General features: G+C 46.0%; 1 protein-coding gene across 1 annotated transcript in view; it reads left to right on the top strand.

The window, feature by feature from the left end:
• Window positions 1-25,414, top strand: part of Map3k19 (mitogen-activated protein kinase kinase kinase 19) — a 43,451-nt gene extending 18,037 nt beyond the window's left edge. The window contains exons 7-14 of the mRNA XM_052736807.1: window positions 956-1,046; window positions 3,438-3,510; window positions 6,357-6,586; window positions 7,684-7,727; window positions 12,608-15,016; window positions 17,684-17,833; window positions 22,809-23,506; window positions 24,652-25,414. Of these exons, the coding sequence (XP_052592767.1) occupies window positions 956-1,046; window positions 3,438-3,510; window positions 6,357-6,586; window positions 7,684-7,727; window positions 12,608-15,016; window positions 17,684-17,833; window positions 22,809-23,506; window positions 24,652-24,718 (3,762 nt within the window). The 3' untranslated portion in view covers window positions 24,719-25,414. The remainder of the gene's footprint in view (window positions 1-955; window positions 1,047-3,437; window positions 3,511-6,356; window positions 6,587-7,683; window positions 7,728-12,607; window positions 15,017-17,683; window positions 17,834-22,808; window positions 23,507-24,651) is intronic.
• Window positions 25,415-27,807: the final 2,393 nt, after the last annotated feature.

The raw sequence follows: 27,807 nt of genomic DNA, 5'->3' as shown, positions 1-27,807 counted from the left end.
CGTCCGGGGTTCTATCTGCAGCTTCCACAGGGCAGGGATTTCTTCTGCAATGCCCCAGGGGAGAGCCGTGAAAACGGCTTTGTTCCCCTGGGGTTGTGCCCCTGTGACTGTGGCTGAAGCATTCTTTCCACTTCCCCTTGCCCTGGGACTCCTGGCAGCTTAGCAGCCGGGATGCTAAATCCACAAAGTAGAAAATACTGTGGGCCTCTGCGCTGCGTTTCGACTTTGATCTTCGGTTTTCATTAAGCAGTTAATCACATCTGAACCTTCCTTGTTGTTTTAGTCCTAAATACTTTACCCGATTGTGAAGGAATCTACGGTGCCCAACTTTAGCCTTGGAAAGTCAGCATTCACCCTGCCCAAAAAACAGTTGTTGAATTACTGTTTTAATGTTTAAATTAAAAACAAAAAAAATTATGTGTATGTGCACACGCATGTGTATGTGTGCATGCATGTGGAGGCCAGAGGTCATCCTTGATTATGGTTCCTCAGGAGCCGACCCATCATGGTTTTTTTTAAGATAGGATCTCTTGCTTGTACCTGGAGTGCTCTGATTCAGCCAGGCTGGCTGGCCCCAGGTATCCACATGCTTCTGGCTCCCAGCACTGGGATTGCAAATGTGTGCCACACCACCAGGTTTTCCTCCTCCTCCTCCTCCTCCTCCTCCTCCTCCTCCTCCTCCTCCTCCTCCTCCTCCTTTTTCCCAAGACAGAGTTCCTCTGTGTAACAACCCTGGCTGTCCTGGAACTTGCTCTGTAGACCAGGCTGGCCTAGAACTCACAGAAATCCACCTGACTGTGCTGGGATTAAAGGCATGTGCCACCACCGCCTGGTTAACACCAGGCACTTTAACGTGGATTCCAGATACTGAACTCAGGTCCTCGTGATTGTGTGGTGACTGTTTTACTGAGCATCTGTCCATAGCCTCACTGGCTTTCATTCTGTGATCTTACAGGACTTTGGCCTTGAGGATGACTACAGCCTGTCAATACCGGATGGTGAAGAAGGAGCTCCCAGGGGTGAAGACTGGCCATGCAGGACAGAAGGTAACTACTTCCATCCACGACTTGTCCCTAAAGATAGCACTGATGTCTGGGGTTCTCTCAGAATTTCAGAAGTGTGTGGTGCAATTGGAAAACACAGACACACTGGGCAGTGGTAGCTCACACTTTTAATCCCAGCACTCAGGAGGCAGAAGCAGGTGCTCTGTGAGTTCGAGGCCAGCCTGGTCTACAGAGTGAGTTCTACGACAGGCTCCAAAGTTACACAGAGAAACCCTGAACCCTGTCTGGAAAACGAAAGAAAGAAAGAAAGAGAGAGAGAGAGAGAGAGAGAGAGAGAGAGAGAGAGAGAGAGACAGAGACAGAGAAAGAAAGAAAGAAAGAAAGAAAGAAAGAAAGAAAAGAAAGAAAGAAAGAAAGAAAGAAAGAGAAAGCACAGACAAAAGAAGAAAATAAAAACTGGAACTGGAGGACTGGTCGCTGGATAAAGCGCTTGCTTTGCAAATATAAGGCCCTGAGTTTGATCTTCAGAGCCCACATAAAAAATTCGGGGTGTGGTGGTGTGTGCTTGTGTGACCCCAGGGCCCTAACCTATGTTCTGAGTTTCAGGCCAGTGAGAGACCCAAAAAACAAAAACAAAGAATGCCACTCTTGCTTCATGCATATGTTCACATACATGAACACACACATTCAGAGAGAGAGAGAATAAAAACCGCCCATCGTTCAGCCATATCCTTTTTTCTGAATCAGTCTTGGCAACTTGTCCCTCGCCCATACGGGCCACCTACCCCTGGCTCTTCCGTAGTTGAGTCCACTCCAGCTCAGGCAGTGGTCACCTCCCACCTCCAGGAATCTGTTCATTTCCAGATCCAAATATACTTTCCTCAGCCCTCTGTGCCCTGCTTCCCTGTCCCAAGCAACCTCCTGTCTTCCTTAGACTTGCTTATCAGCTCTCTCCAGGCTGAGTATAATTTAGTAACAGTTAAAATAATGAACAGCATCAAACCTGGAAAAATGGATTAAAATAAATGAACTCAGGTCTCCCTTGGAAGAGTCCTGTGCTCAGAGTGCTTTTGACTTTTTTAAAATATAAATTATTCAATTATTATTTTATGTGCATTGGAGTGAGGGTGTCACATCCCCTGGAACCAGAATTACAGACCGTTCTGAACCACCATGTGGGTGCTGGGAATTGAACCCAGGTCCTCTGGAAGGTCAGCCAGTGCTCTTAACCCCTGAGCCATCTCTCCAGCCCCAGCCTGTGGCTTCCATAAACTTTAAAGCCAAATTCTCAGAAGCCCAACATTTCCTGAAACACTTTTGGTGGGGGTGTGATGTTAAATGTCTTATTTATTTTGTTCGACTTTGGGACACCTTGCTATTTGAAATGCTGGTCTCTTTTCAGATGGATTTGTAATGTTTTTGGTTTTTATACAGGCGATGTGAAATTTCTCCATTCTCTCCACCGAGCTTTTAAACCTTAATAAGTCAAAGAATCAATGATCTGACAAAATTTCTCCTCACAGTTGATCAGTTTCAGTTAATATAGATAGTCTGTGAGACAGGTATCATCAGTTACACTTACAGAGGACAGAGTTGTCTCCACCCAGGGCACTATTCAAAGACTGTCCTTTCCATCTGAAAGGTTTTAAACATTTTAAATTCCATTTTAATTGTGTGTGTGTGTGTGTGTGTGTGTGTGTGTGTGTGTGTGTGTGTGTGTGTGTGTTTATGTGTGTAGATATACACCTATGTCAGCCCATTTATGGAGGTCAAAGGACAACTTGCCAGAGTCAGTCCGCCATGTAGGTCCCAAACATTAAACTTAGCTCATTGAACATGGTCTCAGATTCTAAGCCATCCCACCCTGCATCTGAAAATGATCCTAAAACCCACCTTGATATTGTGACATGACATTGTCATCTCCAAAGTTCACACTCGACAATAGTGCTCTTGTAGCTATACACACACACACACACACACACACACACACACACACACACACACACACACTTTCATGATACTTTAATCAAGTATTTGGTGTTCAGGGCCACAGTCACTGCTGTCCATAGCTACACAAGGCCATGGGCTGGAGAGGGGGTACACTCAACACAACATGTCATATGATGGAGAAAACGGCTAAACTCAATCCCCAGCTAACACTTACTCTATAACCATTCAGAATAGACTTATCACCGGGTGGTGGTGGCACATGACTTTAATCCTAGCACTCCAGAAGGCAGACACAGGTGGATCTCTGTGAGTTCAAGGCCAGCCTGGTCTACAGAGTGAGTTCCAGGACAGTCAGAGCTGTTACACAGAGAAACACCCCCTCCTCAAAAAAAAAAAAAAATAGACTTATCTAAATAGTCTGTGCTTCTCCCTCACCCATGGAGTGTTCTTGCTTTCTTCTCCTCCTGTTATGACTTTTTACAGGTGTCGAGATTATAGTGACATTTCCACCAGATCCTCCCCAAGAAACCAGCCAAGAAGATTTGAAAGAAATCAAGTAAGGGAAATCTTCCCAGGTACTGGATTGTAATTTAAGCAGAAGATAGGAGAGTTGTGTGGCAATGGATGCTATGAAGAGGGGCTGGATAATAAACAGACATTATAGGTGATGTCTGTTGTAATGATGGAGCTCAGGTTGAAGGACACTTGCTGCGCAAGCATGAGGATCAGAGTTCAAATCCCCAGCATCCATGTAAAAAGCTTGGCATGGGTGTATGTGTACCTATAACCTCAGCACTGGGGAAGCAGAGACAGGAGGATTGCTGGGACTTGCTGGCTGCCAGCCTTGCTTCGGGTTTTAGTGAAAGCCCTTGTCTTGAGGGAATAAGGAAAGAAGGTCAGGGCGGGACACCCAGTGACCTCCATTGGCCTCTACATCAGTGCATACAGAGTAGTACAACACACACACACACACACACACACACACACACACACACACACACACACACACTATAGAAACAGGCTTGCCTTAGTTAGGGTTTCTATTGCTGTGAAGAAACAACATGACCACAGCAACTCTTACAAAGGAAAACATTTAATTGGGGCTACCTTACAGTTTCAGACATCTAGTCCATTATCATCATGGTGGGTGGCATACAGGCAGACATGGTGCTGGAGAAGGAGCTGAAAGCTCTACATCTTGATTTGCAGGCAACAGGAAGTGAACTATCTCACTGGGCATGGCTTTGGCATATATGACACCTCAAAGCTGGCCTCCACAGTGACACACTTCCTCCAACAAGGCCACACCTCCTAACAGTGCCACTATTCCTAATAGGTCAAGCATTCAAACACATGAGTCTATGGGAGCCAGACCTATTCAAACTACCACAAGACTGAAGGTCTGATTTAACTCCAGGGCCATGGCATACCTACAGTGCTCCAGAAAAATGGGTTCCCAAATGTGGTTCTGTAGCCCCGTGACCAGCACAAGATAATGTTAATACAAAACATGAGTATAAACACTGAAAGGTTGTAATTTGATAACACAATCTATGTCCATTGATGAGATGTTGAAAAAAATGGAACCTGTTTTCTGCATGTTTTTGATTTTTTTTTTTTTTTTTTGCATTCTGCACTAGTTTTCATTATAGTTGACAAAGTTATCACTCTGCAATGAATTGGAAGGTTTTAAGGTGGGTCCTTCCAGCACTTAGAATTCAGGAGCCAGAGGTAGGAAGATGGCTACAAGTTTAAGGTCAGCCTGGTTTACACATCAAGTTCCAGGCCAGCCAGCACTGTTGGGAAATTTCCTTCCCTGGGGAGATGTAAACAATGTCTACCTTCTCCTTATAGGGCTCCCACAACAGACAAACTAAAGTATAACTCCACAAGAGTTCAGGGAGTTTACTTACAGAGCATGGGTGAGGGGTTTCCAGGAGCATGGGAACCCAGAGCAGCCACGCAGGAAAGTCTTCAAGCAGTATAGATGTTGGCTTCCCCATAGTCAGGTAGCTAGAGCCCTCTGGAGTTAACCTTGCCCAGCCTTTAGACAACTCCCGAGATCCCGTGCAATCAGGGCAGCATGGCATACAAGTGGTCAGAGGATTGGCTGAACTCCCAAGTGAGGCTCCGTGACCCTCCTGGTAAACTGGCTAGTGATGGCCTCTTCCAAGCAGGCACCACCGATCTGATGAAAATGTGGGCCGTCTGACTTGGGAGATAACAGGACAGCAATAGCAAGACCCCGGCTCTCTCAGAGAACCAAACAACGGGGCCCCGGACGGAGCTCAGTTGGCAGGGTGCTTTCCTAGCTTACGCCAAGCCCTGAGTTTGTTCCCCAGCTCTGCGTAAATCAGATGTGGTGCTGCACGCCTGTAATCCCAACACCTGGAAGGTGAAGGCAGGAGGTTTAGAAGTTCGATGTCATCCTTGGCGACATAGCTAGCTTGGGACTAGCTTGGATTACATGAGACCCTGTCTCAAAAAGTAAGAATAAAGTAATAAAAATAACTAACAATGGCCGGGCGGTGGTGGCGCACGCCTTCAATCCCAGCACTCGGGAGGCAGAGGCAGGTGGATCTTTGTGAGTTTGAGGCCAGCCTGGGATACCGAGTGAGTTCCAGGAAAGGCGCAAAGCATAGAGAAACCCTGTCTCGAAAAATCAAAAACAAAAAACCAAAAACAAACAAACAAAAAAACTAACAAAAATGGAAACTGGTTTCCCACTGCAGACAGTTTGGGGAGGACCGGGCTGGCTAATTTATGCCTTCTGAGACACAGTGTGCAGCTCCTGTCCCGGCCTTTTGTCTCTGACTTTTGGGTTCCTAGAAACAGGGACTAAGGAGAGAGAGTGGATTAGGACTGAATCCAGAGGGCAGGGCTGACAGGGGCAGGCCAGAGCGTGGAGGGACCTTGTCCTGTTAGGACTCCACACCGGAGCTCAGCCAGACCACTGGGTAACTCGTTTTCCAACTTCCCAGTGAGGTCAGACTGACCAGAGAACTGCAGATCTGGAAGATGTGGGGAATGGACCAGGCAGGTTTCCGTAGCTGACAGACTATTCAAGCTAACGAACAAAGAGGAACTTGTTTTGGTTTCAGAGGCCCATTCCAGTACAGTTGCTTTGGTTTGGTGGGTTTTTTTTTTTGCTTCTTGGTCAGGCAGCAGCACACCATGGAGGAGAGCTACTTCCTTCATGGTGACCACAAAGAGAACAGGGCAGTGGTGGGGAGTACCCAAACCCCCTTCAAGGGCATTCTGCCCATGAATTAATTTCTTTCCGTTAGACGCCACCTCCTCCAACACCATCACATGGTAGGGACCAAACTTTTAACACAGAGGGACCATCCGAGATCCAAACTATGCCAGCAGATGAGTTTTCCTCCATCTCTCCCCTCTCAGTCAGGTGACATCATCGCATCAGGAGTGGGGACAGGTGCACCCTGTCTCTCCACCGGATGCAGTGGAGATGGTGGGCCTCCTTCTGAAGAGGGAAGGAAGTTCTGAGGAGCTCCGTGGCGCAGATGTGGCCCTCTTACCATCAAGACCTGGCTTAGATCCAGGTACTGCTACGTCTGCAGCCAGGGAGGAGGTTCCCCATGACCTGAGAGTGCAGCAAAGGATATCTGAAGGTGAGCCAAGCATTTCTTTATGTATTTGAAGTTTCCATACGAGAATCTGTTCTACGGTAACCACATTTCCCCCACCATCCCCTGCTCTCCCTTTCCCCATCTCTTCCTGTTAGTCCCCTTTGTACCCGATACAATTTTACTTCTCTGTTTATGTAATATAAACATACATGATTTTATGTATCTCTATAAAAAATCTAGAAACCACAAATAAGAGGAAACATATTAAGTTGAGCATTTAATTCTACAGTGGAGCTGGAGAGATAACTTGTCAGTAAAGTGCTTGCAAGCACAAGGATCTGAGTTCAATTCCCCAGAACCCATGTGTTGTTGTTTTTTTTTTTTTTTTTAAAAAAAAAAGCCAAATATGCTCACACGTGCTGGTCATCACAGCCCAGAGCGGGGCTGGTTCAGGAGGATCTCTGGGGCTCCCTGGCCGGCCAGCCTAGCCAACTTGACAAGTTCCAGGCCAGTGAGAGGTCTTGTTTCAAAACACAAGGTCATTGGTGCGTAAATGTTTGTGTGTGTCCTCTGATGTCTACAAGCACATCATGGAATAAGGATGCCTTCACTGGTGCGCGCGCACACATGCACACGCATACATGACAATGCTCACACACATGCACATGCATGCAAATGAAGAAGAGATGATGCATTCTATGTGTGTTTCAGGGAAGAGTATTTCATTGGGGAGGGGGAAAAAAAGCTAGTGTAGGAGCTGGGCATGTCTTATTTGGTAGAGTGCTTGCCTAGCATGCATGAAGCCTGGGTTTCGTTCCCAGTACCGAACTGGGCATAACACATACCCATAATCCGAACACTCAAGGTCATCCTTGGCTACCTAGGGAGTTCAAGGCCAGCCCACCTGAGACCCGGTCTCAAAAACAAATGAACCAACCAAACAAACCCACAACAACAATCCCTCCTGGTGGCTTTGGCCTGAGGTTTTCTGGAAACATTCCACACCCCTATGGACACTGCACGGGGAAAAACATATTTTGAAACCCTTCCCCACATACCTTAGCATCTACATGGCTCCATCCACAGACTTTTCACCTTACTACTAAGAACACCCGATATTTGTTTGTTTTTTCTTGTAGAATTTCCTACTTCTGACATGAGATACAGTAGCCGAAGAATCGAGGTAAGAAGAGTTCCAGCATTTTTGACTTAATTAAAAACCACCAACAAGCCGGGCGGTGGTGGCGCACGCCTTTAATCCCAGCACTCGGGAGGCAGAGCCAGGTGGATCTCTGTGAGTTCGAGGCCAGCCTGGGCTACCAAGTGAGTTCCAGGAAAGGCGCAAAGCTACACAGAGAAAGCCTGTCTCGAAAAACCAAAAAAAAAAAAAAAAAAAAAAACCACCAACAAGCTCTACCAAGCTATTTGGTGTCAAATCCTTAGCAATAATAGTGTGGAGGAAAATTAAAAAATGACTATTTTATGGGGAAGTCAATTATTCATGAGAATATCGGCCCATACTCTGTGGGTTGCTTCTCTGGGCAGTTTCCTGTCCCCTGCTTGGTGAGATGAACAGGTCTTGTAGCGTGAAGGGGTTCCTGTGGGCATCATCACTGGCAGGAAAGCAGACCAAAGAGAGGTAAGAATGAAAGCTGGGGACACTGGGTCAGGTCATCCAGGGACTGACCCCGCGGTCTATTTTCCTCATACATTAAAACATAGTAGAACTTGTGACCAGTTACCTTTACAATTCTATTGGCTGCTAAGCAGAGCTCAGAGCTAGGGCCTAGAGACGGATCTGTGATAAGCGTAAGGATGGATTCTGTCACTGGAGGATGCAAAATTCACGGCGCCTCTTTCATAGGGATGGGTTCTTTTCCCTTGAGAGACAAAGCTCAGGGTTAGGGAGGGCCTACACAATGCTCAGGCTAGTGGGGGATTCAGGAAGGCTGGCTCATAGAATAGCGAGTGGCCACCAGGTTGGGAGGACACTTTTCTCTCTGGCATTCCAGGTGACGAGGCGTCCTCCATTTTCTTCCATTGACGAAAACAGGCCCACATGATTGACAGTCCTGGTTTCTCCAATGCTTCTTCTAAGCTGTGCTTCCTGCCTCTTAGTTTTCTTTCACTCAACTCCTTTTGTTTGTCTGTTTCTTTGTTTATTTATGTATTTAACTTTTTAAGACAGGGTCTCACTATGTAGCCCTGGTTGACCTCAGACTCACAGAAATCCAGTTCCTCCTGCCCCTGCCTCCTGAGTGCTGAATGAAAGGTGTGTGTGTGGGTCACCACACCACTCAACCTTGCATTTGTCCAAATCCCAGATAATTCTTTGCTGTTTTCCTCCAGCCCCCATGGGGGAGAGTTTTTCCTGCTTCTGTAATTTAAAGGGAAAGCTTCTGGAAAGATACTTGTCATTATTCGGTTTTCTCGGCTCTCCTGGCCTTCAGTGTCCTAGGACACATAGACATGCCTGTGCACACCTGTGCATCAGCATGTGAGAGATACCTGTGCATATCTGTGCATCAGCACATGAGAGGTATCTGTGCACACCTGTGTACCAGCACATGACAGATACCTGTGCACACCTGTACATCAGCACATGAGAGATGCCTGTGTGCACACCTGTGTATCACACAGGAGAGATACCCGTGCATATCTGTGCATCAGCATGTGAGAGATGCCTGTGCACACCTGTGCATCATCATGAGAGATACCTGTGCACACCTGTGCATCAGCATGAGAGATACCTGCTTGTACACCTGTGCATCAGCATGTGAGAGTGCTTTTAAAGGGACTTCCTAACACTGGGAGACTCCTCCTTCCTTCCTCTCTCTCTCTCTCTCTCTCTCTCTCTCTCTCTCTCTCTCTCTCTCTCGTGTGTGTGTGTGTGTGTGTGTGTGTGTGTGTGTGTGTGTGTGTGCGCGCGCGCGCGCGCGCGCGCATAGGTGTTCATGTGGCCAGAGGTCAACCTCAGGTGTTGTTTCCCAGGCACCGTCCACCTTGATTTTTGAGACACTGGCCAGTTATACTAGCCTCATCAGCCAGCAAACTCCAGGACTCTGTTTTAACCCCCACCCCAACACTGGATTCCAGGTTGGAAACGTGTTCCGCCATGGCTAGCTTCTTAAATGTGGGGTCTGGGGACTGAACTCAGGTGTCTGCACTTGCAACGCAGGCCCCTTACTGACTGAGCCATCCTCTCATTCTTTATTTCCTACTTTTGAGAAATGGGAGGAAAATTCAGGCAATAAAATCGAGGGGAAGATGCATCACCTAACACCCGAGTTCCTAGTATCTAGGTCTTCTTCCTACCTGCTTACACCTAGCGGGCAACTGAAAACTCAAGTTCTAGCTCTCAACCACTACGAACAATTCATGTCTATAAATAAGCTGATAGAATTAGGTATGGAGTTCGTATACGTGAGAAAACACCACAAAGAAAAGAAACCGGGCTTGAGGACTTTATAGCTTAGCAGGCCCAAAGTGGAATGCTATACTTGCATTACACTGCCCCCTAGAGGCAGTACTAATTAAAAACGAGCTGAGTTTGAAATAGTTTGGAGGGCAAAGGAGAAGTCTGGAGAGATGGCTTAGCACTTAAGAAACCTGTCACTCTTGAGGACCTGGGCTCAGTGTTTATTATACATATGGTAGCTCACAACCCTCTGGAAGTCAAGTTCCAGGTGATCCAACAGACATCCTCTGGGCATGCACGTGGTACAGATACACACACATGCTGGCAAAGCGGTCATTCGTAAACATTAAATAAATCTTTATTTTTTTTTAAGCTATTGAGGTTGTTCTTTTTTTAGGGGTTGTCATGCAGTTCAGACTGTTCTCAAACTTGCTATGTGGCTGAGGATTACCTTAAACTCCTGATCCTTTGGCTCCACTCCCAGAGTCCTGGGGTCACAGGCAGGTACTACCACATCCAGTTTGTGGATTGCTGGGGATTTCCAAAGCTTTGCACATTCTGGGAAAACACTAGCAACTGAGCAGCCTACCCAGATCATAGGGTTGCTAATTTTCCAAGTCTAAAGCTGTTCCCAACCAAACAATTCGGCAAAGCAATGAGGAGCTTTCTGTTCCACAAACCCTGAGTTCATCAGTCATGGAAGGACCGCTAAAGTACATGTGACAACAAGTTTGAAGTGATCTCAAGAGAGTTCCAAAACATCTTAATCAATCATTTGGAAACTAAAAAGAAAAAAGAAAGAAAATATTTTTCAATTTAAAACTTAACATTTAAGGTGGTGTGGTGCTGTATTCCTTTTAATCCCAGCACTTGGAAAGCAGGAGCAGGTGATCTCTGAGTTAGAGGCTAGCCTGGTCTACAGAGTGAGTTCCAGGACAGTCAGGCTACACAGGGAAAGTGTCTCAAAAAAACAAAAACAAAGCAAAATAACAAACAAATAAATTATATATATGTACAAATAATTATGTATATATATATATAAAACCATGAGTCTTGACATATAAATTTTAGCTTTGATTTTTTAAAAAAAATTGATAAATATGAGCATTTTGTCTGCATTTATGTCTGTGCACCATGTGCATGCTTGGTGCCTGTGGAAGCCAGAAGACGGTGTCAGATCCCCTGGGACTAGAATTATAGACTGTAAGCCACTATGGATGTTGCCCCAGAAGAGTGGCCAGCATTCAGCCACTGAGCCATCTCTCCAGTCCCCTAACGTTAGCTTTAAAAGGGGATTAACTTTGTTATTTTCAATTGTGTTTACATATATATGTCTGTGTATGTGTGCTGTGTGCATACACATGCCTGAGGAGGCCAGAGGCACCAGGTCCCCCGGAACTGGATTTACAGGCATCTGTGAGCCACCCAGCATGGGTGCCGGGACCACACTTGAGTCCTCTGCAAGGGCAGTCCTTACTGCTAACTTCTGACCCACCTTTGCAGCCCCTAATTGTGTCTTTTAAAAGAGTCGCTTAATCCTTCTTGGTTTTGAAAAGGTACTAAGAATGGTATTTTAATTTTCTGTTGTTTTTTTCCCCCTCATTTTTGGTATTGGAGATCCAACCTAGGGTTTCATGTATGCTAAGTATATACTATACCACTGAGCCAAATCGCAAGTTTTGAGATATATTTTTTAAGGTATTTGTTTTTAATTTGCTTGCGTGTGTGTGTGTGTGTGTGTGTGTGTGTGTGTGTGTGTGTGTGTGTGTGTGTGTGTGAGAGAGAGAGAGAGAGAGAGAGAGAGAGAGAGAGAGAGAGGGAGGCAGGGAGGGAGACTATGTACATGTAGAAATCAGAGGACAACTTGGGGAGTCAGCTCTCTCCTTCCACCATGTGGGTCCCAGGAATCAGACTTAGGTCATCAGACTTGGTGGCAGGTACCTTTACCCAGAGAGCCGTCTTGCCGGTCCTGATTCAGGTTTTATTTTATTTCTGCATGTATTTTTTATTTTTTTTTATTTACTGGCAAGTACTTTATCCCAGGCTGTACATAGTCTATGACCTTACCCTTCTCTGGTTCCCCTGCCTCCACCTCCCCAGTACGGGGTTATACGTGTCCACTTGGTGCCCTGCTTATATGTTGCTGGGAATCCAACCACGGCTTCGTGCAAACCAGACAAGCACTCTACTTACTGAGCTCCACCCCCAGTGCCAGATTTTGGTTTTAAAAACTATGATCTTTCTGGTCTGTTGATGTATTGATGTAGCTGGATGTAGAGATTTACCCAGTATGCACAGGCCCTAGGTTTGATCCCCAACTCTGAAAAAAAAAAATGTGATCTTTAGGGTAGCTTTATACTTTAAAAAGGCTTTCCATAAGTGAGTATTACAACTTTTGATTTAAGCTAGGTGGTGGCGCACGCCTTTAATCCCAGCACTCAAGAGACAGAGGCAGGCAGATCTCTGAGTTCGAGGCCAGCCTGGTCTACAGAGTGAATTCCAGGACAGCCACAGCTACACAGAGAAACCCTGTCTCGAAAAAAAAACAAAACCAATCAAACAAAAAAGAACTTTCTGACTGTAAACCAGTGAATGTGGTACTTAGGTACTTTACTGCATTCACTGTTTTCGTTCTCTCTCTTCAGATTCCTCTGCCACCACCATCATTCTTGCCCATGAGGTCTTGTGTCCTCGATATGGAAAAAAGTCACAAGTTCCCAAGACACAGGGAGAGAAAAGTCCTAAGCCTCATCCCCTCGGGACCTAAGCACTTGGAGCCTCTTAGTCAATCAGCTGAGTTTAGTTCATCAAAGAACCATCCGGGAGTCACATGGAAAGGACCAGCGGAACAGACCCTCAGGGCTTCTGACAGTGCCATTTGGTCTAGAAACATGTGCTCTTTCCAGAAGGTGGACCATCCCAGAAGACAGGGGGGAGTGGCGGAGAGCTGGCGATCCCAGGAAATGGAAGGATGGGACAAAACTGGAACCTCTGGCTTTGAAGAAGGGCCATCTGTGGTTTCCTGTGAGAGTGTCAAGGAAGGCAACATTCCCACAGAGAGGGAAAGGGGCAGTGAGTGCCAGAGAAAAGGGGGGGAGAACTCCCAGTACCTTTCATTAAGAAAAAAAGAGGGTTCGACCGTCAGAGTATGTGGGGAACGAGATCCTGAAGTTGTGCACACCACGCTCGGCAAGCTCCAGGAAGCCTCGGATGCAGACATGACCCCAGCTGAGGAAAAAGAGATCAGAAATGAGAAAGTTCCCGATTCCAAAAGCAATTCTTTACCCAGAGCTGGAGCAATGGGACCGCACACTGTGTTAGAAGAGCTCAGCCTTCTTAAGAACGCCTCCAGTGTGGACTCGGATGGCTCCACTGGAGAGCTCCCAGAAAGTGAGAGAGACACAGAACAGAACAAAAACCTATCACTAGAGGAATCAACCATACCAGAAATGAATGGAATGGTGCCTCTGACCCAAATCACATTCCCTGGAGAAGGAACACCCAAGGAGCCAGCCACAGTCAAAGCCAGCCTCCAAAGGAGGAAGCCCTTGGTGCAGAACAGCAGCAGCCTCAACATGCTCGCTCAACAAGAACAGGACCAACTCCAGGCAAATACTCATAGAGCCAAGTTGGATTCAAGGATCAAGGCGAGAAACAGACCGCCTCCTAATCTCACGGTTTCTATTCAAGCTTCCACTCAACCCAACAGACATAAAAGCAGCATAAAAACTCAAGTTTTCCCTGCTTTGGAACTCATGGACCCCAGACCTCATCCATCCCCCAAGTTTCAAAGGAGAGCGCCTCTGACAGAAAAGAAGAACTCAGTGCATCAGACCCAGAAACCTAAAAAGCAAGCATTTCCTCGAATCTGTAAAAATTCAGGGATAAAAAAGCCATGTGTTCCCCTCTCGGTTGAAGCAACAGGTCCAAGACTGCATTTCCTGGACTTGAAGTATAGTGACATGTTCAAAGAAATCAATTCCACCTCCAACGGACCAGGGATCTACGAGATGTTTGGGACTCCTATTTACAGCCACATTCGAGAGGCAGAAAGGCATGAACACAGACATCACCGTGAAATATGCACAGCTCCCCTGGGCCGATGCGTCACCAGCAAATGTCAGTCTTCCCAAAGCGACAGAAGCAGCAATAGCCGAGCAAGACTTCTTCAGAAGAGACCACATGTTAAACCCCCAAAGCCTTCACTTGGGCTCAAGCAAAAGCACAGAGGGTTAATTTCCAAAGCAAAGGGTTGCAAGGCTATGGGTAGCCACACGGAGGATGGTGTTTCAGAACCAGATTGGCAGATGAGATCTTCAGGAAACGGTTTTCTGTCTCCCAAGGATGAAGTTCAGCTCACGAACTTGACACTGATCCCTGAGCAATCCCCCAAACAGAAAGAAACCCCTCCTGTCTCCGATCTATCCATTGTTGAAGAAGAAATCTTCACGGAGGAGTGTGTGGATGACAGTGACGTACTAACCCAAAGCCTTGGAGATCTGAAAGACCTTGAAGAGCTGTACCACCAGACCCTGCTCGTCCCTTCAGAAGACAGCTGGGCTGTGCTCAGCAACAAGGCTTCAGGCAAGCATCACGTGTCACCAGAAAAGCCGGATGGAGAACCTCTTGACAAAGTAAATGCTGGCCAGATGTCCATGGACTACCTAGAATTTGATAGCCTTTCAGATAAGTCTAAAACACTTGTGAGCTTTTCAAGTTTCTCTTTCCATGAGAACCCAGAAAGCGTACCTTCCCCGACAGAACAACACTGGACACGTTCTTTGGATCAGGATAGCCTAGAAAACAACTCTGTCACATATGGAACATTTGGAAAGATTTCCCAAGAAATCTTAGACCCGGGAAAGAAGGAAGAATTGACGGACGAGTTGCTAGGCTGTCTAGTTGAAGAACTATTAGCACTTGATGAGACAGATAACAGCTCTTGCCAAATAATGACAAACGAGGCAGATGCCGAAAACCTGAACCTTGTCTTCAGCAGGAGAGGCAATACCATCGAAGAACTGGACAGAGAGACTACAAATGTCAAACTACAGGTTGGTCTGAGTAGAATCAGAGGCGCAGTGGGGTGGAAAGGACCCCAGAGATGATCTGGGTCAAAACCCTTATTTTAATTATGTGTGTGTGTGTGTGTGTGTGTGTGTGTGTGTGTGTGTGTGTGTGTGTGTGTGTGTGCATGTGTGTGTGCGTATGTGTGCTTGCAGGTGCATGAGTACACACGCATGTGACATGACATATGGGTAGAAGTCAGAGGATACCTTCAGGTAACCTCTCCTTCCATCATTTCAGCTCCCGGGATCAAATTTTGATCGTCAGGCTTAAAGCCTCCTTCTACTGAGTCAGTGGTTCCCAACCTTCCCAATGCTGTGACCCTTCCTCGTGTCGCAGTGACCCCCAACCATAACACTATTTTGTTGCTTCTTCATAACTGTCATTTTGATACTGCTATGAACTGTAATGCAAATATCTGATGGGAGACCATAACCACTGCACTGAGTCTTCTTGCTGGCCCCTAAAATCCTTATTCCTAAATAAGGAATCATAAACCCCAAATAGTAAATTTTCTTTTTGGTTTTTTGAGACAGGGTTTCTTTGTGTAGCCCTGTCTGTCCTGGAGCTCACTCTGTAGACCAGTACTGGGATTAAAGGCATGTGCCACCACAGCCAGGCTTAGGCTACAATTTTTTTTTTTAGATTTTATTTATTTATTTATTTATTTATTTATTTATTTATTTATTTATTAATGACAAATGCCGTTTATTGAAGGAGGGAGGAGGTCTTAAATACAGGCTTACAGCACAATGGGAGAACCCCAGAGGGCAGATGTTTTACAATCTTGCATCTAAGCTGTTAACGCCCATTATGCAGGATAAACAGACAAGGATCTTTCCTTAAGCATTCAGGAGGGTGGAACCCGGCAGGGAATTAGCATAAGGAGGATATCAAGGTCACGGTCAGCAAGCAAGGCAACAGTTACCCAAAATGGGGGCCAGGACCCTACAGGTCCCCCTTTCACTAAAAAATGAGCTTCTGACTTAGGTTGTGTGGGACATCAGCAGGTCACCTTACCCATCATGGAGACACCTGCCCAGGCCACACAGGCGCTCTGTCTTAGGTTGGTGAGCGCCCCCCCCCCCCAGGCATTACCTGTCTCTGAATACTCATTATCATACAGGCTCAATTGTGTGTGAGCTGCAGAGTTAACTGCTAGGCTACAGTTCTTTACTGTGTTTTTTCTTCTTTGAGACAAGGTCTCTTGTAGCCCAGGCTGGCCTTCAACTCATTATGTAGCTGAGGATGACCTTGAACTTCTTTTTCTTTTTAAATTTATTTATTTATTTTATATCCCAAGTGCAGTTTCCCCTCTCTCCTCTCCTCCCATCCCCTCCCCACCTCCACTCCTCCAGAATCCACTCATCCGTTCCGTTCAGAAAGGGCAGGCCTCCCGTGGGTATCAGCAAAGCATGGCATATCATGTTGCCATAAAACTAAGCACCTCCCCTTGTATTTAGGCTGGGCAAGGCAATCCAGTATGAGGTTCCCAAGAACCAGCCAAAGTGTTAGGGACAATCCCTGTTCCCACTGTTAGGAGTCCCACAAGTAGACCAAACTACAGCTGTCACATACGTGCAGAGGACTTTCGGTCTCGGTCCCATGTAGGCTTCCAGACCTTGAACTTCTAAACCTCCTGCTTCTGCCTGGTTTGTGTGGTGCCGGGGATGGAACCCAAGGCTCTGTGAATGCTAAGCAGGCACTCTACCTGCTGAGCCAAATCCCCAGGTCTCATTGTGGGCTTATTTCTGGAATTTAGCTAGTCTGACTCTCTGCCTTGGGATCACCTGGGATAAATTAACACAACGAAACTATGTATTTAAGTAGGTCAGTATTTTCTTCAATGATGACATTTTCTATCAACGGCAGATAATTTCCCATGATCACCAGACAGTTACAGGCAAAGCTGACAGTCAGCTCTAGAGCCTCACAATTGCTTAACAAACAAACCAAACAAACAAGCAACCCAAACCCCATTATGTGTGAAGTAAGTTTATGATTTTTGTATTGGACCATATATACTTATAGCTACCCTAGGTCGCACATGGATGTGGTGGGCTGCATGCAGGTGCGGTGGACTGCATGCAGGTGTGGTGGGCTGCATGCAAGTGTCCTGGGCTGCACACAGGTGTGGTAGGCTGCATGTTAAGTAAGTGTCCTGGGCTGCACATGGGTGTGGTGGGCTGCACACAGGTGTCCTGGGCTGCACATAGATGTGGTGGACTGTACGAAGTTGCCCTGGGCTGCATACAGGTGTCCTGGGCTGCATGCAGGTGTGGTAAGCCGCATGCAAGTGTCCTGGGGCTGCATGAAGGTGTCCTGCGCTGCACACAGGTGTCCTGGGATGCACTCAGATGTGGTGGGCTGCATGCAGGTGTGGTGGGCGGCACTCAGGTGTGGTGGGCTGCACACAGGTGTCCCGAGCTGCATGTGGTGCCACACCATTTGTAGTCACAACACTTGGGGCATAAGGCAGTAGGGTCAGAAGTTTGAGGCCATCCTTAGTTACATAGTAAGTTGGAGGTCAGCCTGGCTACCTGATACCTTGTCTCAAAAAAGGAGGAGGAGGAGGAAAAGGAGACAGATCTCTTGTGTTCTCAACTCCCCACAACAACTCAGAGTTTAATGATCTTTTTTTCTCATTATCCCAGAGGTGTATTAATGGATTCAGGATATATGATAAGGAGGAAAACTTTCTTAACTCAAATGAAAAGAAGACACTTTCTGACAAGAGTCTAAAACATGAAGAGGCTATATTCTGGACCAAGGGTGAGATCCTTGGGAGAGGAGCATATGGCACAGTAAGTCCACTTTGAACCCCGAAACCAGAACTCTCCACCTGTTCTTTTTCCTACTGCCTGTACTTAGAACAGTTTCAGCTGGAAGCCACAGACAAACCCGAACTTGCTTCAGGGGGAATATGTTTCTTTCTTGACGAATTTGAAAGGTGTGGAGTTGATTTGATGTTTTTAGAGGCTTAACCATTTCCTCAAGATTGACTGTCTCACAGGCTTTCCCCCTGGCTCTTGCTCTCAGGCAGTGACCCATCGCACTTCCAGCCTCTCTTCATTCCAAGTTCAAGCCCTGCGTTAACTATTCTCATTGCTTTCACAAGACGCCTGACAGAAGCAACCTAAGGAGACAATGACTCGTTCTGGCTCAGTCTGGGGGCACAGTCCATCATGATGGGGAAGTCCCGGCAGCAGGCGGCAGGAGGGGGCGGCGGCTGCTCACAGGGCACCCAGTCAGGAAGCAGAAAGATGGATGCTGGTGCTCAGCTCACTTTCTCTTTTTATTCAGTCCAGGACCCCAGCCCATGGGATGGTACCAACCACGTTCAGGATGGCCCTTCCCACCATAGTTAACCTAATGTAGAAATTCCCTCACAGACATGCCCTGATGTGTGTCTCCTAGACCGATCTAGATTCTGTCAAGTTGACTGCCAATTCTAACCATCATCGTAAGCCCATTGGGGAAGAAATCTCTCCCTCCAGTGGCTCAACATAGCACTGGAAATGGGAAGACTTACCACACAGGGGCCAGCCAACTCAAGTGCTGTTCTTCATGTTTGAGGATTTACATAAATGACCCCCTAAAGTTTGGGTGGTCTAAAGAGTATTGAACCGGGCCGTAGTGGCACACGCTTTTAATCCCAGCACTCGGGAGACAGAGGTAGGTGGATCTTTGTGAGTTCAAGGCCAGCCTGGTCTACAGAGCGAGATCCAGGAAAGGCACAAAGCTACACAGAGAAACCCTGTCTCAAAAAACCAAAAAAAAAAAAAAAAAAAAAAAAAGAGTATTGAATAGACAATTGAAGAACAGACTAACCCCTAAGGCAGATCTGTGGAGTCTCTAGCTGGGGACACTTCAGGAATGCACAAGAAGAGGAGACAAACACCCTAGAGCACATTACAGGGTGGCCGGCAGGACCTGCTTCCTTCTCTGCTAGAGCGCTTCATTCTGACTTAGCCCCGATATTCCGATATTCTTTCTCATCAGAGAAATAGGTGACGCAAATGTTCTATCAGTTTTATAGATAAAGAAAACTGATAAAAGATTGTACATGGCAGGCTGGAGGGACGGCTTGGTTTGTAAAGCGTTTGCTGTACAAGCACGAGGACCTGAGTTTGATCCCCGGTGCTTCGACAGAAACTGGGTGCTTTTGCTGTACCATGCACCTACAATCTCAGCAGAGCAGAGGAAGAGACAGGAGGGTCCCCGGGGCTCAATGGCTAACCTAATTGGGGAGCTCTATGTTTAGAGAGAGACTTTGTGTCTCAAAATAAATAAATAAATCGGTAGGAGAACAATTGATTGAGACACCAGATGTCAAGCCCCAGCTTCTACTGGCACACACAAGCATCTGACTCCCGCTGGTTGGAGTGAGACACACTGTAATCCTAGCATGCAGGAGAAGGCAGAAGGATCAGGAGTTTAAGGCTATCATCAGCTACAAAGTGAGTCTGAGGCATCCTAAGCTACGTAAGACATGGTCTTCAAAAAACAAGAGCAGGGGTGGAGAGATAGATCATCGTTAAAAGCATACCCTGCGCTTCCAGAGGACTTGAGTTCCATTCCCTGCATCTATCCACATTGGGCAGCTCATAACCACCTGTAACTCCAATGCCCTCTTCTGTCCAGACACACAAAGAGATACATACAAATAAGATACACACATAATTACATAAATGAAAATAAAAAGACCATTTTTTTCCAGACAGGGTCTCACTATGTAGCAACCCTGGCTGACCTGCAATTTAGACCAGGTTGTCCTTGAACTGACTGAGATCTCCCTGCTTTGGCCTCCCATGGGCTAAGATACAGGCATGTGCCGAGATATCCGGTTTTTTAGTCTGTGTCTTTTTATAGGTGAGTTGAGACCATTGATATTGATGGATATTAATGACCAGTGATTGTTAATTCCTGTTATTTTTTGTGGTTGTGTTGTGTTGTCCTTCTTTGGTGTTTGTTGGTGTGGGATTATTTATTGCCTGAGTTTTCATGGGTGTGTTTAGCTTCTTTTTTTTTTTTTTTTTTTTTTTTGGTTTTTCGAGACAGGGTTTCTCTGTGTAGCTTTGCGCCTTTCCTGGAACTCACTTGGTAGCCCAGGCTGGCCTCGAACTCACAGAGATCCGCCTGGCTCTGCCTCCCAAGTGCTGGGATTAAAGGCGTGTGCCACCACCACCCGGCATGTTTAGCTTCTTTGGGTTGGATTTTCCCTTCTAGTGCTTTCTGTAGGACTGGGTTTGTGGACAGGTATTGATTAAATCTGGTTTTATCATGGAATATTTTGTTTACTCCTCCTATGGTGATTGAGAGTTTTGCTGGGTATAATAGTCTGGGTTGGCATCCATGGTCTCTTAGTGTCTGCATAACATTTGTCCAGGACCTTCTAGCTTTCACAGTCTCTATTGAGAAGTCTGTTGTTATTCTGATGGGTTTGCCTTTGTATGTTACTTGGTCTTTTTCCTTTGCGGCTCTTAATATTTTTTCTTTGTTCTGTGTGTTTCGTGTTTTGATTATGATGTGGCAAGGGGACTTTTTTTTGGATCCAGCCTATTTGGTGTTCTGTAAGCTTCTTGTATCTTCATAGGTATTTCTTTCTTTAGGTTAGGAAAGTTTTCTTCTATGATTTTGTTGAATATATTTTCTGTGCCTTTGAGTTGGTATTCTTCTATTATTCTTAGGTTTGGTCTTTTCATGGTGTCCCAAATTTCTTGGAGGTTTTGTGTTACGACTTTTTTATTTTTAGTGTTTTCTTTGACTGACGAATCTATTTTGTCTATTGTGTCTTCAGTGTCAGAGATTCTCTGTTCCATCTCTTGCATTCGGTTGGTTATGCTTGTTTCTGTAGTTCCTGTTCGTTTAGTGAGGATTTCTATTTCCAGCATTCCCTAAGCTTGTGTTTTCTTTATTGTCTCAATTTCATTTTTCAGATCTTGGAATGTTTCTTTCATCTGTTTAATTACTTTTTCTTGGCTTTCTTTGATTTCTTCCAATTTTTTGTTTGTTTTTTCTTCCATTTCTTTAAGGGAATTTTTTATTTCCTCTTTAAAGGAATTTTTCATTTCCTCTTTAAGGGAGTTTTTCATTTCCTCTTTAAGGGAATTTTTTTATTTCCTCTTTAATGTAGTTTTACATTTCCTCTTTAAGGGAATTTTTTTTTTTGGTTTTTCGAGACAGGGTTTCTCTGTGTAGCTTTGCACCTTTCCTGGAACTCACTTGGTAGCCCAGGCTGGCCTCGAACTCACAGAGATCCGCCTGGCTCTGCCTCCCGAGTGCTGGGATTAAAGGCGTGCGCCACCACTGCCCGGCTCTTTAAGGGAATTTTTTATTTCCTCTTTAAGGGAATTTTTTATTTCCCCTTTAAGGGAGTTTTTCATTTCCTCTTTAAGGGAATTTTTTATTTCCTTTTTAAGGGAATTTTTTATTTCTTCTTTAAGGGCCTCTATCATCTTCTTAAAGTCATTTTTAGGATTGATTTCTTCTGTTTCTTCTGTCTTGGTATGTTCATGTCTTGCAGGTGTAGAATCACCAGGTTCTGATGTTGTCATATAGGTCTTTATGTTGTTGCCTGTATTTTTGCACTGGCGTCTACTCATCTCTTCCTCTGCTTGGTGCAGGCAGAGTCTGTGTCTGAAGGTGCCTCTCTTGTTCTAATTTTTAGTCTTGGTTCACTAGGAGTTCTTGGTTAAATTGGTGCTGTTGGGCTCTGTTTCTTCGGGAGCAGCTTAGTCAAATCAGTGTTAGTGGGTTCTGTCTCTGGGAACAGTTGTTCCCAGTTGGTGCAGGTTGTACTTATGGTTTCAGTGGTTGTTAGGTTTGTAGGGTTAGTTTTTGTTGTTTGTTGTTTGTTTTTTTTTTTTTTTTTTGGTGGGGGAGCAGGGAAAGGTAGCTGTCTGGTCTCTGGGACTCCGATGGGTAGGGCCTAGGGGCTAGGGACCTGATCTGTCGGTCTGGAGATGGGAGCTTACCTATTCTCAGTTGGTGAAATGTATACTTACGATTTTGGTGATCTGGTTCGGTGGCTGGGCGGCGCCTTCTTCTGTGTTCTCAGGTCACGTTTTGCTCATTCATCAACTCCTCAGCTAAACTTGTTTCCTCAGACTTCAAACTGTAGGGTTCTGAATCCTCTCCCGGATGGATTTCAGCTGAGCAGGGTAGTCTCACCAACACCTCCAAGTTGTTGGGTTTCGCAGGATCAGCAGCTGGGCCCTGGTTAGTTTCAGACAGAGTGTTCAGATCCATTCTGGTTCCATCCCACGGAGACGACTCCTTCCCTGGGTGTTGAGATTAAAGGCGTCCCTGTTCCAAGCTCTTGATTAAGAGCTTGTTTTCACTAACTTTTCAGCGGGTAATAGCTCAGTTTCTGGTCTTTATTGCAACTGTGTCTCAGCTGCCGCCCACCGATGCACCTGCCTGCCTCTGCGGCCCCACGGTTTTTTAAAAAGCAAGACAAGTAAGCAAAAAAAAAAAAAAAAAAAAAACCCAAAAAAACAAAAAACATACAAACTTAAACTTACCTAAAAATGCATGTCTGGAGGGGATGATGATCAGTTTGTATTGATCTAATCATGGAACTATAAATTAACGTGCCACCTGTTCATCATCCTTGCTCACCGCCATCTGGAATGCAGAGTTGGCTTAACTATGTGTCATTCAGCTGGGGATGGGTTGACTTAAGAGGGGAGAAAATGTTTGGGAAGCGCAGGGCAAGGCACTTCTGAACACATTGCTTTATCGTAAATTTAGTAATATGTATTGGCTTGTTTGTAGGTTTACTGCGGGCTTACCAGCCTAGGGCAGCTCATAGCCGTAAAGCAGGTGGCCTTGGACACTTCTGACAAATTGGCTACTGAGAAAGAGTACCGGAAACTGCAGGAGGAAGTGGATTTGCTGAAGGCACTGAAGCATGTAAACATTGTGGCTTATCTAGGGACATGCCTGGAGGAGAACACGCTGAGCATCTTCATGGAATTTGTTCCTGGTGGCTCCATCTCTAGTATTATAAACCGCTTCGGGCCCCTGCCTGAGACGGTGTTCTGTAAATACACAAGGCAGATCCTGCAAGGTGTAGCTTACCTCCACGAGAACTGTGTGGTCCACCGAGACATCAAAGGAAACAATGTCATGCTCATGCCAACTGGAACAATAAAGCTGATTGACTTCGGCTGTGCCAAGCGTTTGGCCTGGGCAGGCTTAAACGGTACCCACAGTGACATGCTGAAGTCCATGCGTGGGACGCCATACTGGATGGCCCCTGAGGTCATCAATGAGTCTGGCTATGGAAGGAAATCAGACATATGGAGCATCGGCTGTACCGTGTTTGAGATGGCCACTGGGAAGCCTCCTCTGGCTTCCATGGATAGGATGGCAGCCATGTTTTACATTGGAGCCCACAGAGGCCTAATGCCTCCTCTACCTGACCGATTCTCAGAATCCGCTGCAGACTTTGTGCGCCTGTGCCTGACCAGGTAAGAAAGTCAAAGAAGGGAGAAGATACCTGGTGTATCTTCCCTTCACAACGTGTGGCCCATTCCGAGTTCTGTATCAGGGCTGGGGATGTATCTGAGTCGGCAGAGTGCTTGCCCTGGATTCGATCCCCAGCATCACATACACTGGGCATGCTGGATGCCTGTAGCCTCAGCACTCAGGATGTAGGTAGAAGGATCAGAAGTTCAAGGTCATTGTGAGATACATGAAAGCCTGTCTCAACAAAAAGACACACCCAAACGGTATAAATACCTACTTTTAAAGGTCTTAAACTATGAATTCTTTTTTTTTTTTTGAGACAGGGTTTCTTTGTGTAGCCCTGGCTGTACTACAATTCACACTGTAGACCAGGCAGGTTTCAAACTCACAGAGATCCACCTGCCTCTTCCTCCTGAGTGCTGGGATTAGAGGCATGTGCCACCACTGCCCAGTGAGTTTTTTATTTTAAGATACATATTTATTTAATTCTTTCAATGAGGTAGGTTTTAAAAATTTTTTTTAAAGTTGAGACAAGGTCTCATGTAGCCCAGGATGGTCTCAAGCTCTACAAATTTATGCTTAGCCAAGGATAGCCTTGAATTTCTCATCTTCTTGCTTCCACCTAAGTACTGGATGATGGGTGAGCACCAAGCCCAATTTGTGTAGTGCTAGGACTTTGTGTGTGCTAGACAAGCACATAGCCCCAGTCTATAGGTATTGTTAATCTTCACTTTACAGGGGAGCAAGGTTTGTGTCACTTGCCTGAGATTAGAGCTAAAAACTGGAGTTGAAGCTCAAGCCAGTCTATTGGACAATCAGCAATTGTGCCTCCATCTTTATTTTAATTAGATTAATTAATATTAGTTAATTAATTGTGTCTACCCCATGTGTGGATGCCTGAGGAGACTGGAAGAGGGCATTGGATCTCCTGGTGTTGGAGCGACAGGTAGTTGTGAGCCACCCAACATGGTGGTACCAGGAACTGAACTATAGACCTTCGCAAGAGCAGTAAGAGCTGGTAGTCACTGAACTGAACCATCTCCCCAGCCCCTGTGCCACCATCTTTATAGTTTGCATCAGACTCAAGCAGAGCTTGGTAGCGGTCATGTGACTGTGTGCTGCTTCTAATGTGTTTTCTCCCTCTTAGGGACCAGCACGAGAGACCTTCTGCTCTCCAGCTCTTGAAGCACTCCTTCCTGAAGAGAAGCCAGTGAACATGCCCCAACTTCCCGCTCTAGACCCCACCCCCACTCCCGGCTCTGCTGTGGGGAATGATGGTTAAGGGACTTATTTTCCTGTTGTAAATTCAACCTAGCCCAATTTAACCAGATCCTGCAGCATTATTGGAAAGTTTTAGTTACATACTGACCTTAAACTTCAGGCATGACTGTCTGTGTGCATGAGAAGAAAATTTTCATAATAATAATTTTTTAAAAACCCACCCAAACCCCCATTCCAGTGTTTACAATTTGGATCGCCCAAGAGCTGTCTCTACTGCTTTATATACTTCTTTTAATTTTTTTCAAGACAGGGTCTCACCACATAGCCCTGGTTGTCCTGAACTCACTCTGTAGACCAGGATGGCATCAAACTCACAGAGATCTGCCTGCCTCTACCTTGGAGTGCTGAGATTAAAGGCGTGTGCCACCACACCTGGCTTACTTCCTTTAAATGGTTTAAAATAAATCACACACAATTTGCCTGATAATTTGCTTATTTATTTGTGTGTGTGTGTGTGTGTGTGTGTGTGTGTGTAAATCAGAGGTTGACATTTGGTGTCTTTCTCTGTTGCTGTCTCCTTTGTTTTTTGAGGCAGGGTCTCTCACTGTACCTGGAGCTCACCCATTGGCTAGGCTAGTTGGCTCACCAGCCCCAGGGGGCCTCTGGTCTCCACCTTTATTGAGTTTTTTTTTTTTTTTTTTTTTTTATTTTTTTGGTTTTTCGAGACAGGGTTTCTCTGTGTAGCTTTGCGCCTTTCCTGGAACTCACTTGGTAGACCAGGCTGGCCTCGAACTCACAGAGATCCACCTGCCTCTGCCTCCCGAGTGCTGGGATTAAAGGCGTGCGCCACCACCGCCCGGCGCCTATTGAGTTTTTTAAAAAAGATTTATTTTCTATGTGCCCGAGGGTATGTATGCACACTGTGTGAGTGCAGGTGTCCAGGGGCCAGAAGATGATGTCAGACGCCCTGAAACAGGAGTTGCAGGTAGTTGTGAGCCTCCTGATATGGGTGTTAGGAAGTGCGCCCCATTCTTTGCAAGAGTAACAGATGCTATGAGCTCTGCTGAGCCGACCCTCCAGCTCCTCCCGGTGATTTTCAGTGTGGGTGCGGGGAGGGGATTCAGGTACTCAAGCTTGCGCAGCAAGCATTTTAACCACCGGGTTACCTCCTCAGCCACTCATGACTTAATTCTTGCAAAAGAAGTCTGGAGGGAGTGGAGAAAGTGGGTGAGAGGTCCTAGGGATTGCTGACTGTGACGGTGTAACCACCCTGGCAGAAATACACACACACACACACATACTCTAAAGCCGTACTTTATACACACACACACACACAAGCCATACTACACACACACACACACACACACACACCATACTTTAGCTACACACACCATACTTTAGCTACAAGACTGACTCCTGGAGCAATGGATCCCAAGAATTTGGATTTTCCCAGGAATCTGATGCTAACCTTCGACTCTAGAAACCTTAGGGTGTGTGGCAAGAGGAGCTGAGGGCCTTGTATTCGCTCTCTCTGTCCCTGAACGAAGACGTCTTCAAGAAGCTGGGCAGCTGCTTACAGATGATCTTCACTGCTAAGCCTGCCTGCTTTTCTGAGTTCCAGTTTTAAAAATGTAACTTTGGGGCTGGAGAGACGGCTCAGAACTAAAGAGCACTCAGCACCCAGGTCAGGTGGTTCACAACCACCTAAAACTCCAGCTTCAGGGGACCTGGCACCTCCCTCCAGCCAATGAAGGGTTAAACTTTTCCATTTTTACAAGTGAATTTAGGTTTCCGTTCTCTGAGAGGGGCAAACAGTTATCTCTCCCAATAAAAGTCCATTTATCAACAAATGACATTCAGGGATGAGGGAAAAGCACGAACAAGGCCCGAGTCAGCCCCACAGTGTCTCGAGGACAGTTCCTGCAACCCCCTTGAAACTTACCCAAGTATGTCCAAAGAAAAACCTCGGCCAATTAAAGGTATACTAGTGTAACTGCTGCCTGCTTGACCAATCGTATTTGAGATGACCTAACTATTCCTAAAATTCCCCTAGCTGTGCTTAAACGGAGCCTGCATGCTCCTCTTGGGGTCGCCATTGTGAAACACCAACCACGCACACGCTGGTATAGTAATAAACGCTCTCTGTTCTTACATGCTATTTGAGACTGGGGTCTTCCTTCAGTGTTTCCTTGGACCCTACGTAAACATGTGGCATACATTCACACACATAGGTAAAAATCAGTATTAAAAAAAAACCCCACACTAATTTTTCTTTCGCTTCTCTGTATTTCTCATTAATATACTTTCCTTGACGCTTTCTCACTGTTTCCCTGAAGATCCCTGTACTGGCTAGTTTAAAGTCAATTCGACACAAGCTAGTCACTTGAGAGGAGGGAGGGAATCTCAACAGAGAAAATGCCTCCATAAGATTGGTGTATAGGCGAGTCTACAGTGCATTTTCTTAGTGATGGATGCGGGAGGGCCCTACCCATTGAAGGTGGTGCCACCCCAGCAGTGGTGGTACCACCCCAGGAGTAGTGGTCCAAGGTGCTATAAGAAAGCAGGCTGACCAAGCCTTGGTGAGCAAGCCAGTAAACAGAGCTCCTCTATGGTGTCTGCATCAGCTCCTGCCTCCAAGAATGCTGTTTTTCCTGTCTTGACTTCCCTCAGCGAAGGACTGCGATATGGAAGTATAAGCTGAAATAAACTCTGTCCTCCCAAGTTGCTTTTTGATCATTTTATCACAGCAATAAAAACTACTTTTTTTTAGGTTTCCTAGTGAGAACTTACTCAGGGTCCGAGAATCTGAGTTTGCTTTACCCAGCAGGGCTGTGTAAGGGGATGATTTGACCACGGGTGTGGTTACCAGGTGTTTGGAAGGGGCTACACTTGGCTGTGTGTGCGGTGTGCCTTGATCTAGCGAGGGGGAGGTCTTTTGCCCTGCCCCTTGGCATTGTTATAAAAAGCCCTTTTGACTAAATGGAATAGGCTGTTGGGTATTGACACAGGTCTTTTTTTTTTTTTTTTTTTTGGTTTTTCGAGACAGGGTTTCTCTGTGTAGCTTTGCGCCTTTCCTGGAACT

The sequence above is a fragment of the Peromyscus californicus genome, unplaced genomic scaffold (assembly GCF_007827085.1).
Source record: "Peromyscus californicus insignis strain IS unplaced genomic scaffold, ASM782708v3 Scaffold_14__1_contigs__length_90479793_seg_2, whole genome shotgun sequence".
In the NCBI taxonomy this organism is placed as follows: Eukaryota; Metazoa; Chordata; class Mammalia; order Rodentia; family Cricetidae; genus Peromyscus; species Peromyscus californicus.
The sequence above is the reverse complement of the archived record's forward strand: the minus strand, read 5'-3'. Positions and strand labels throughout refer to the sequence as shown.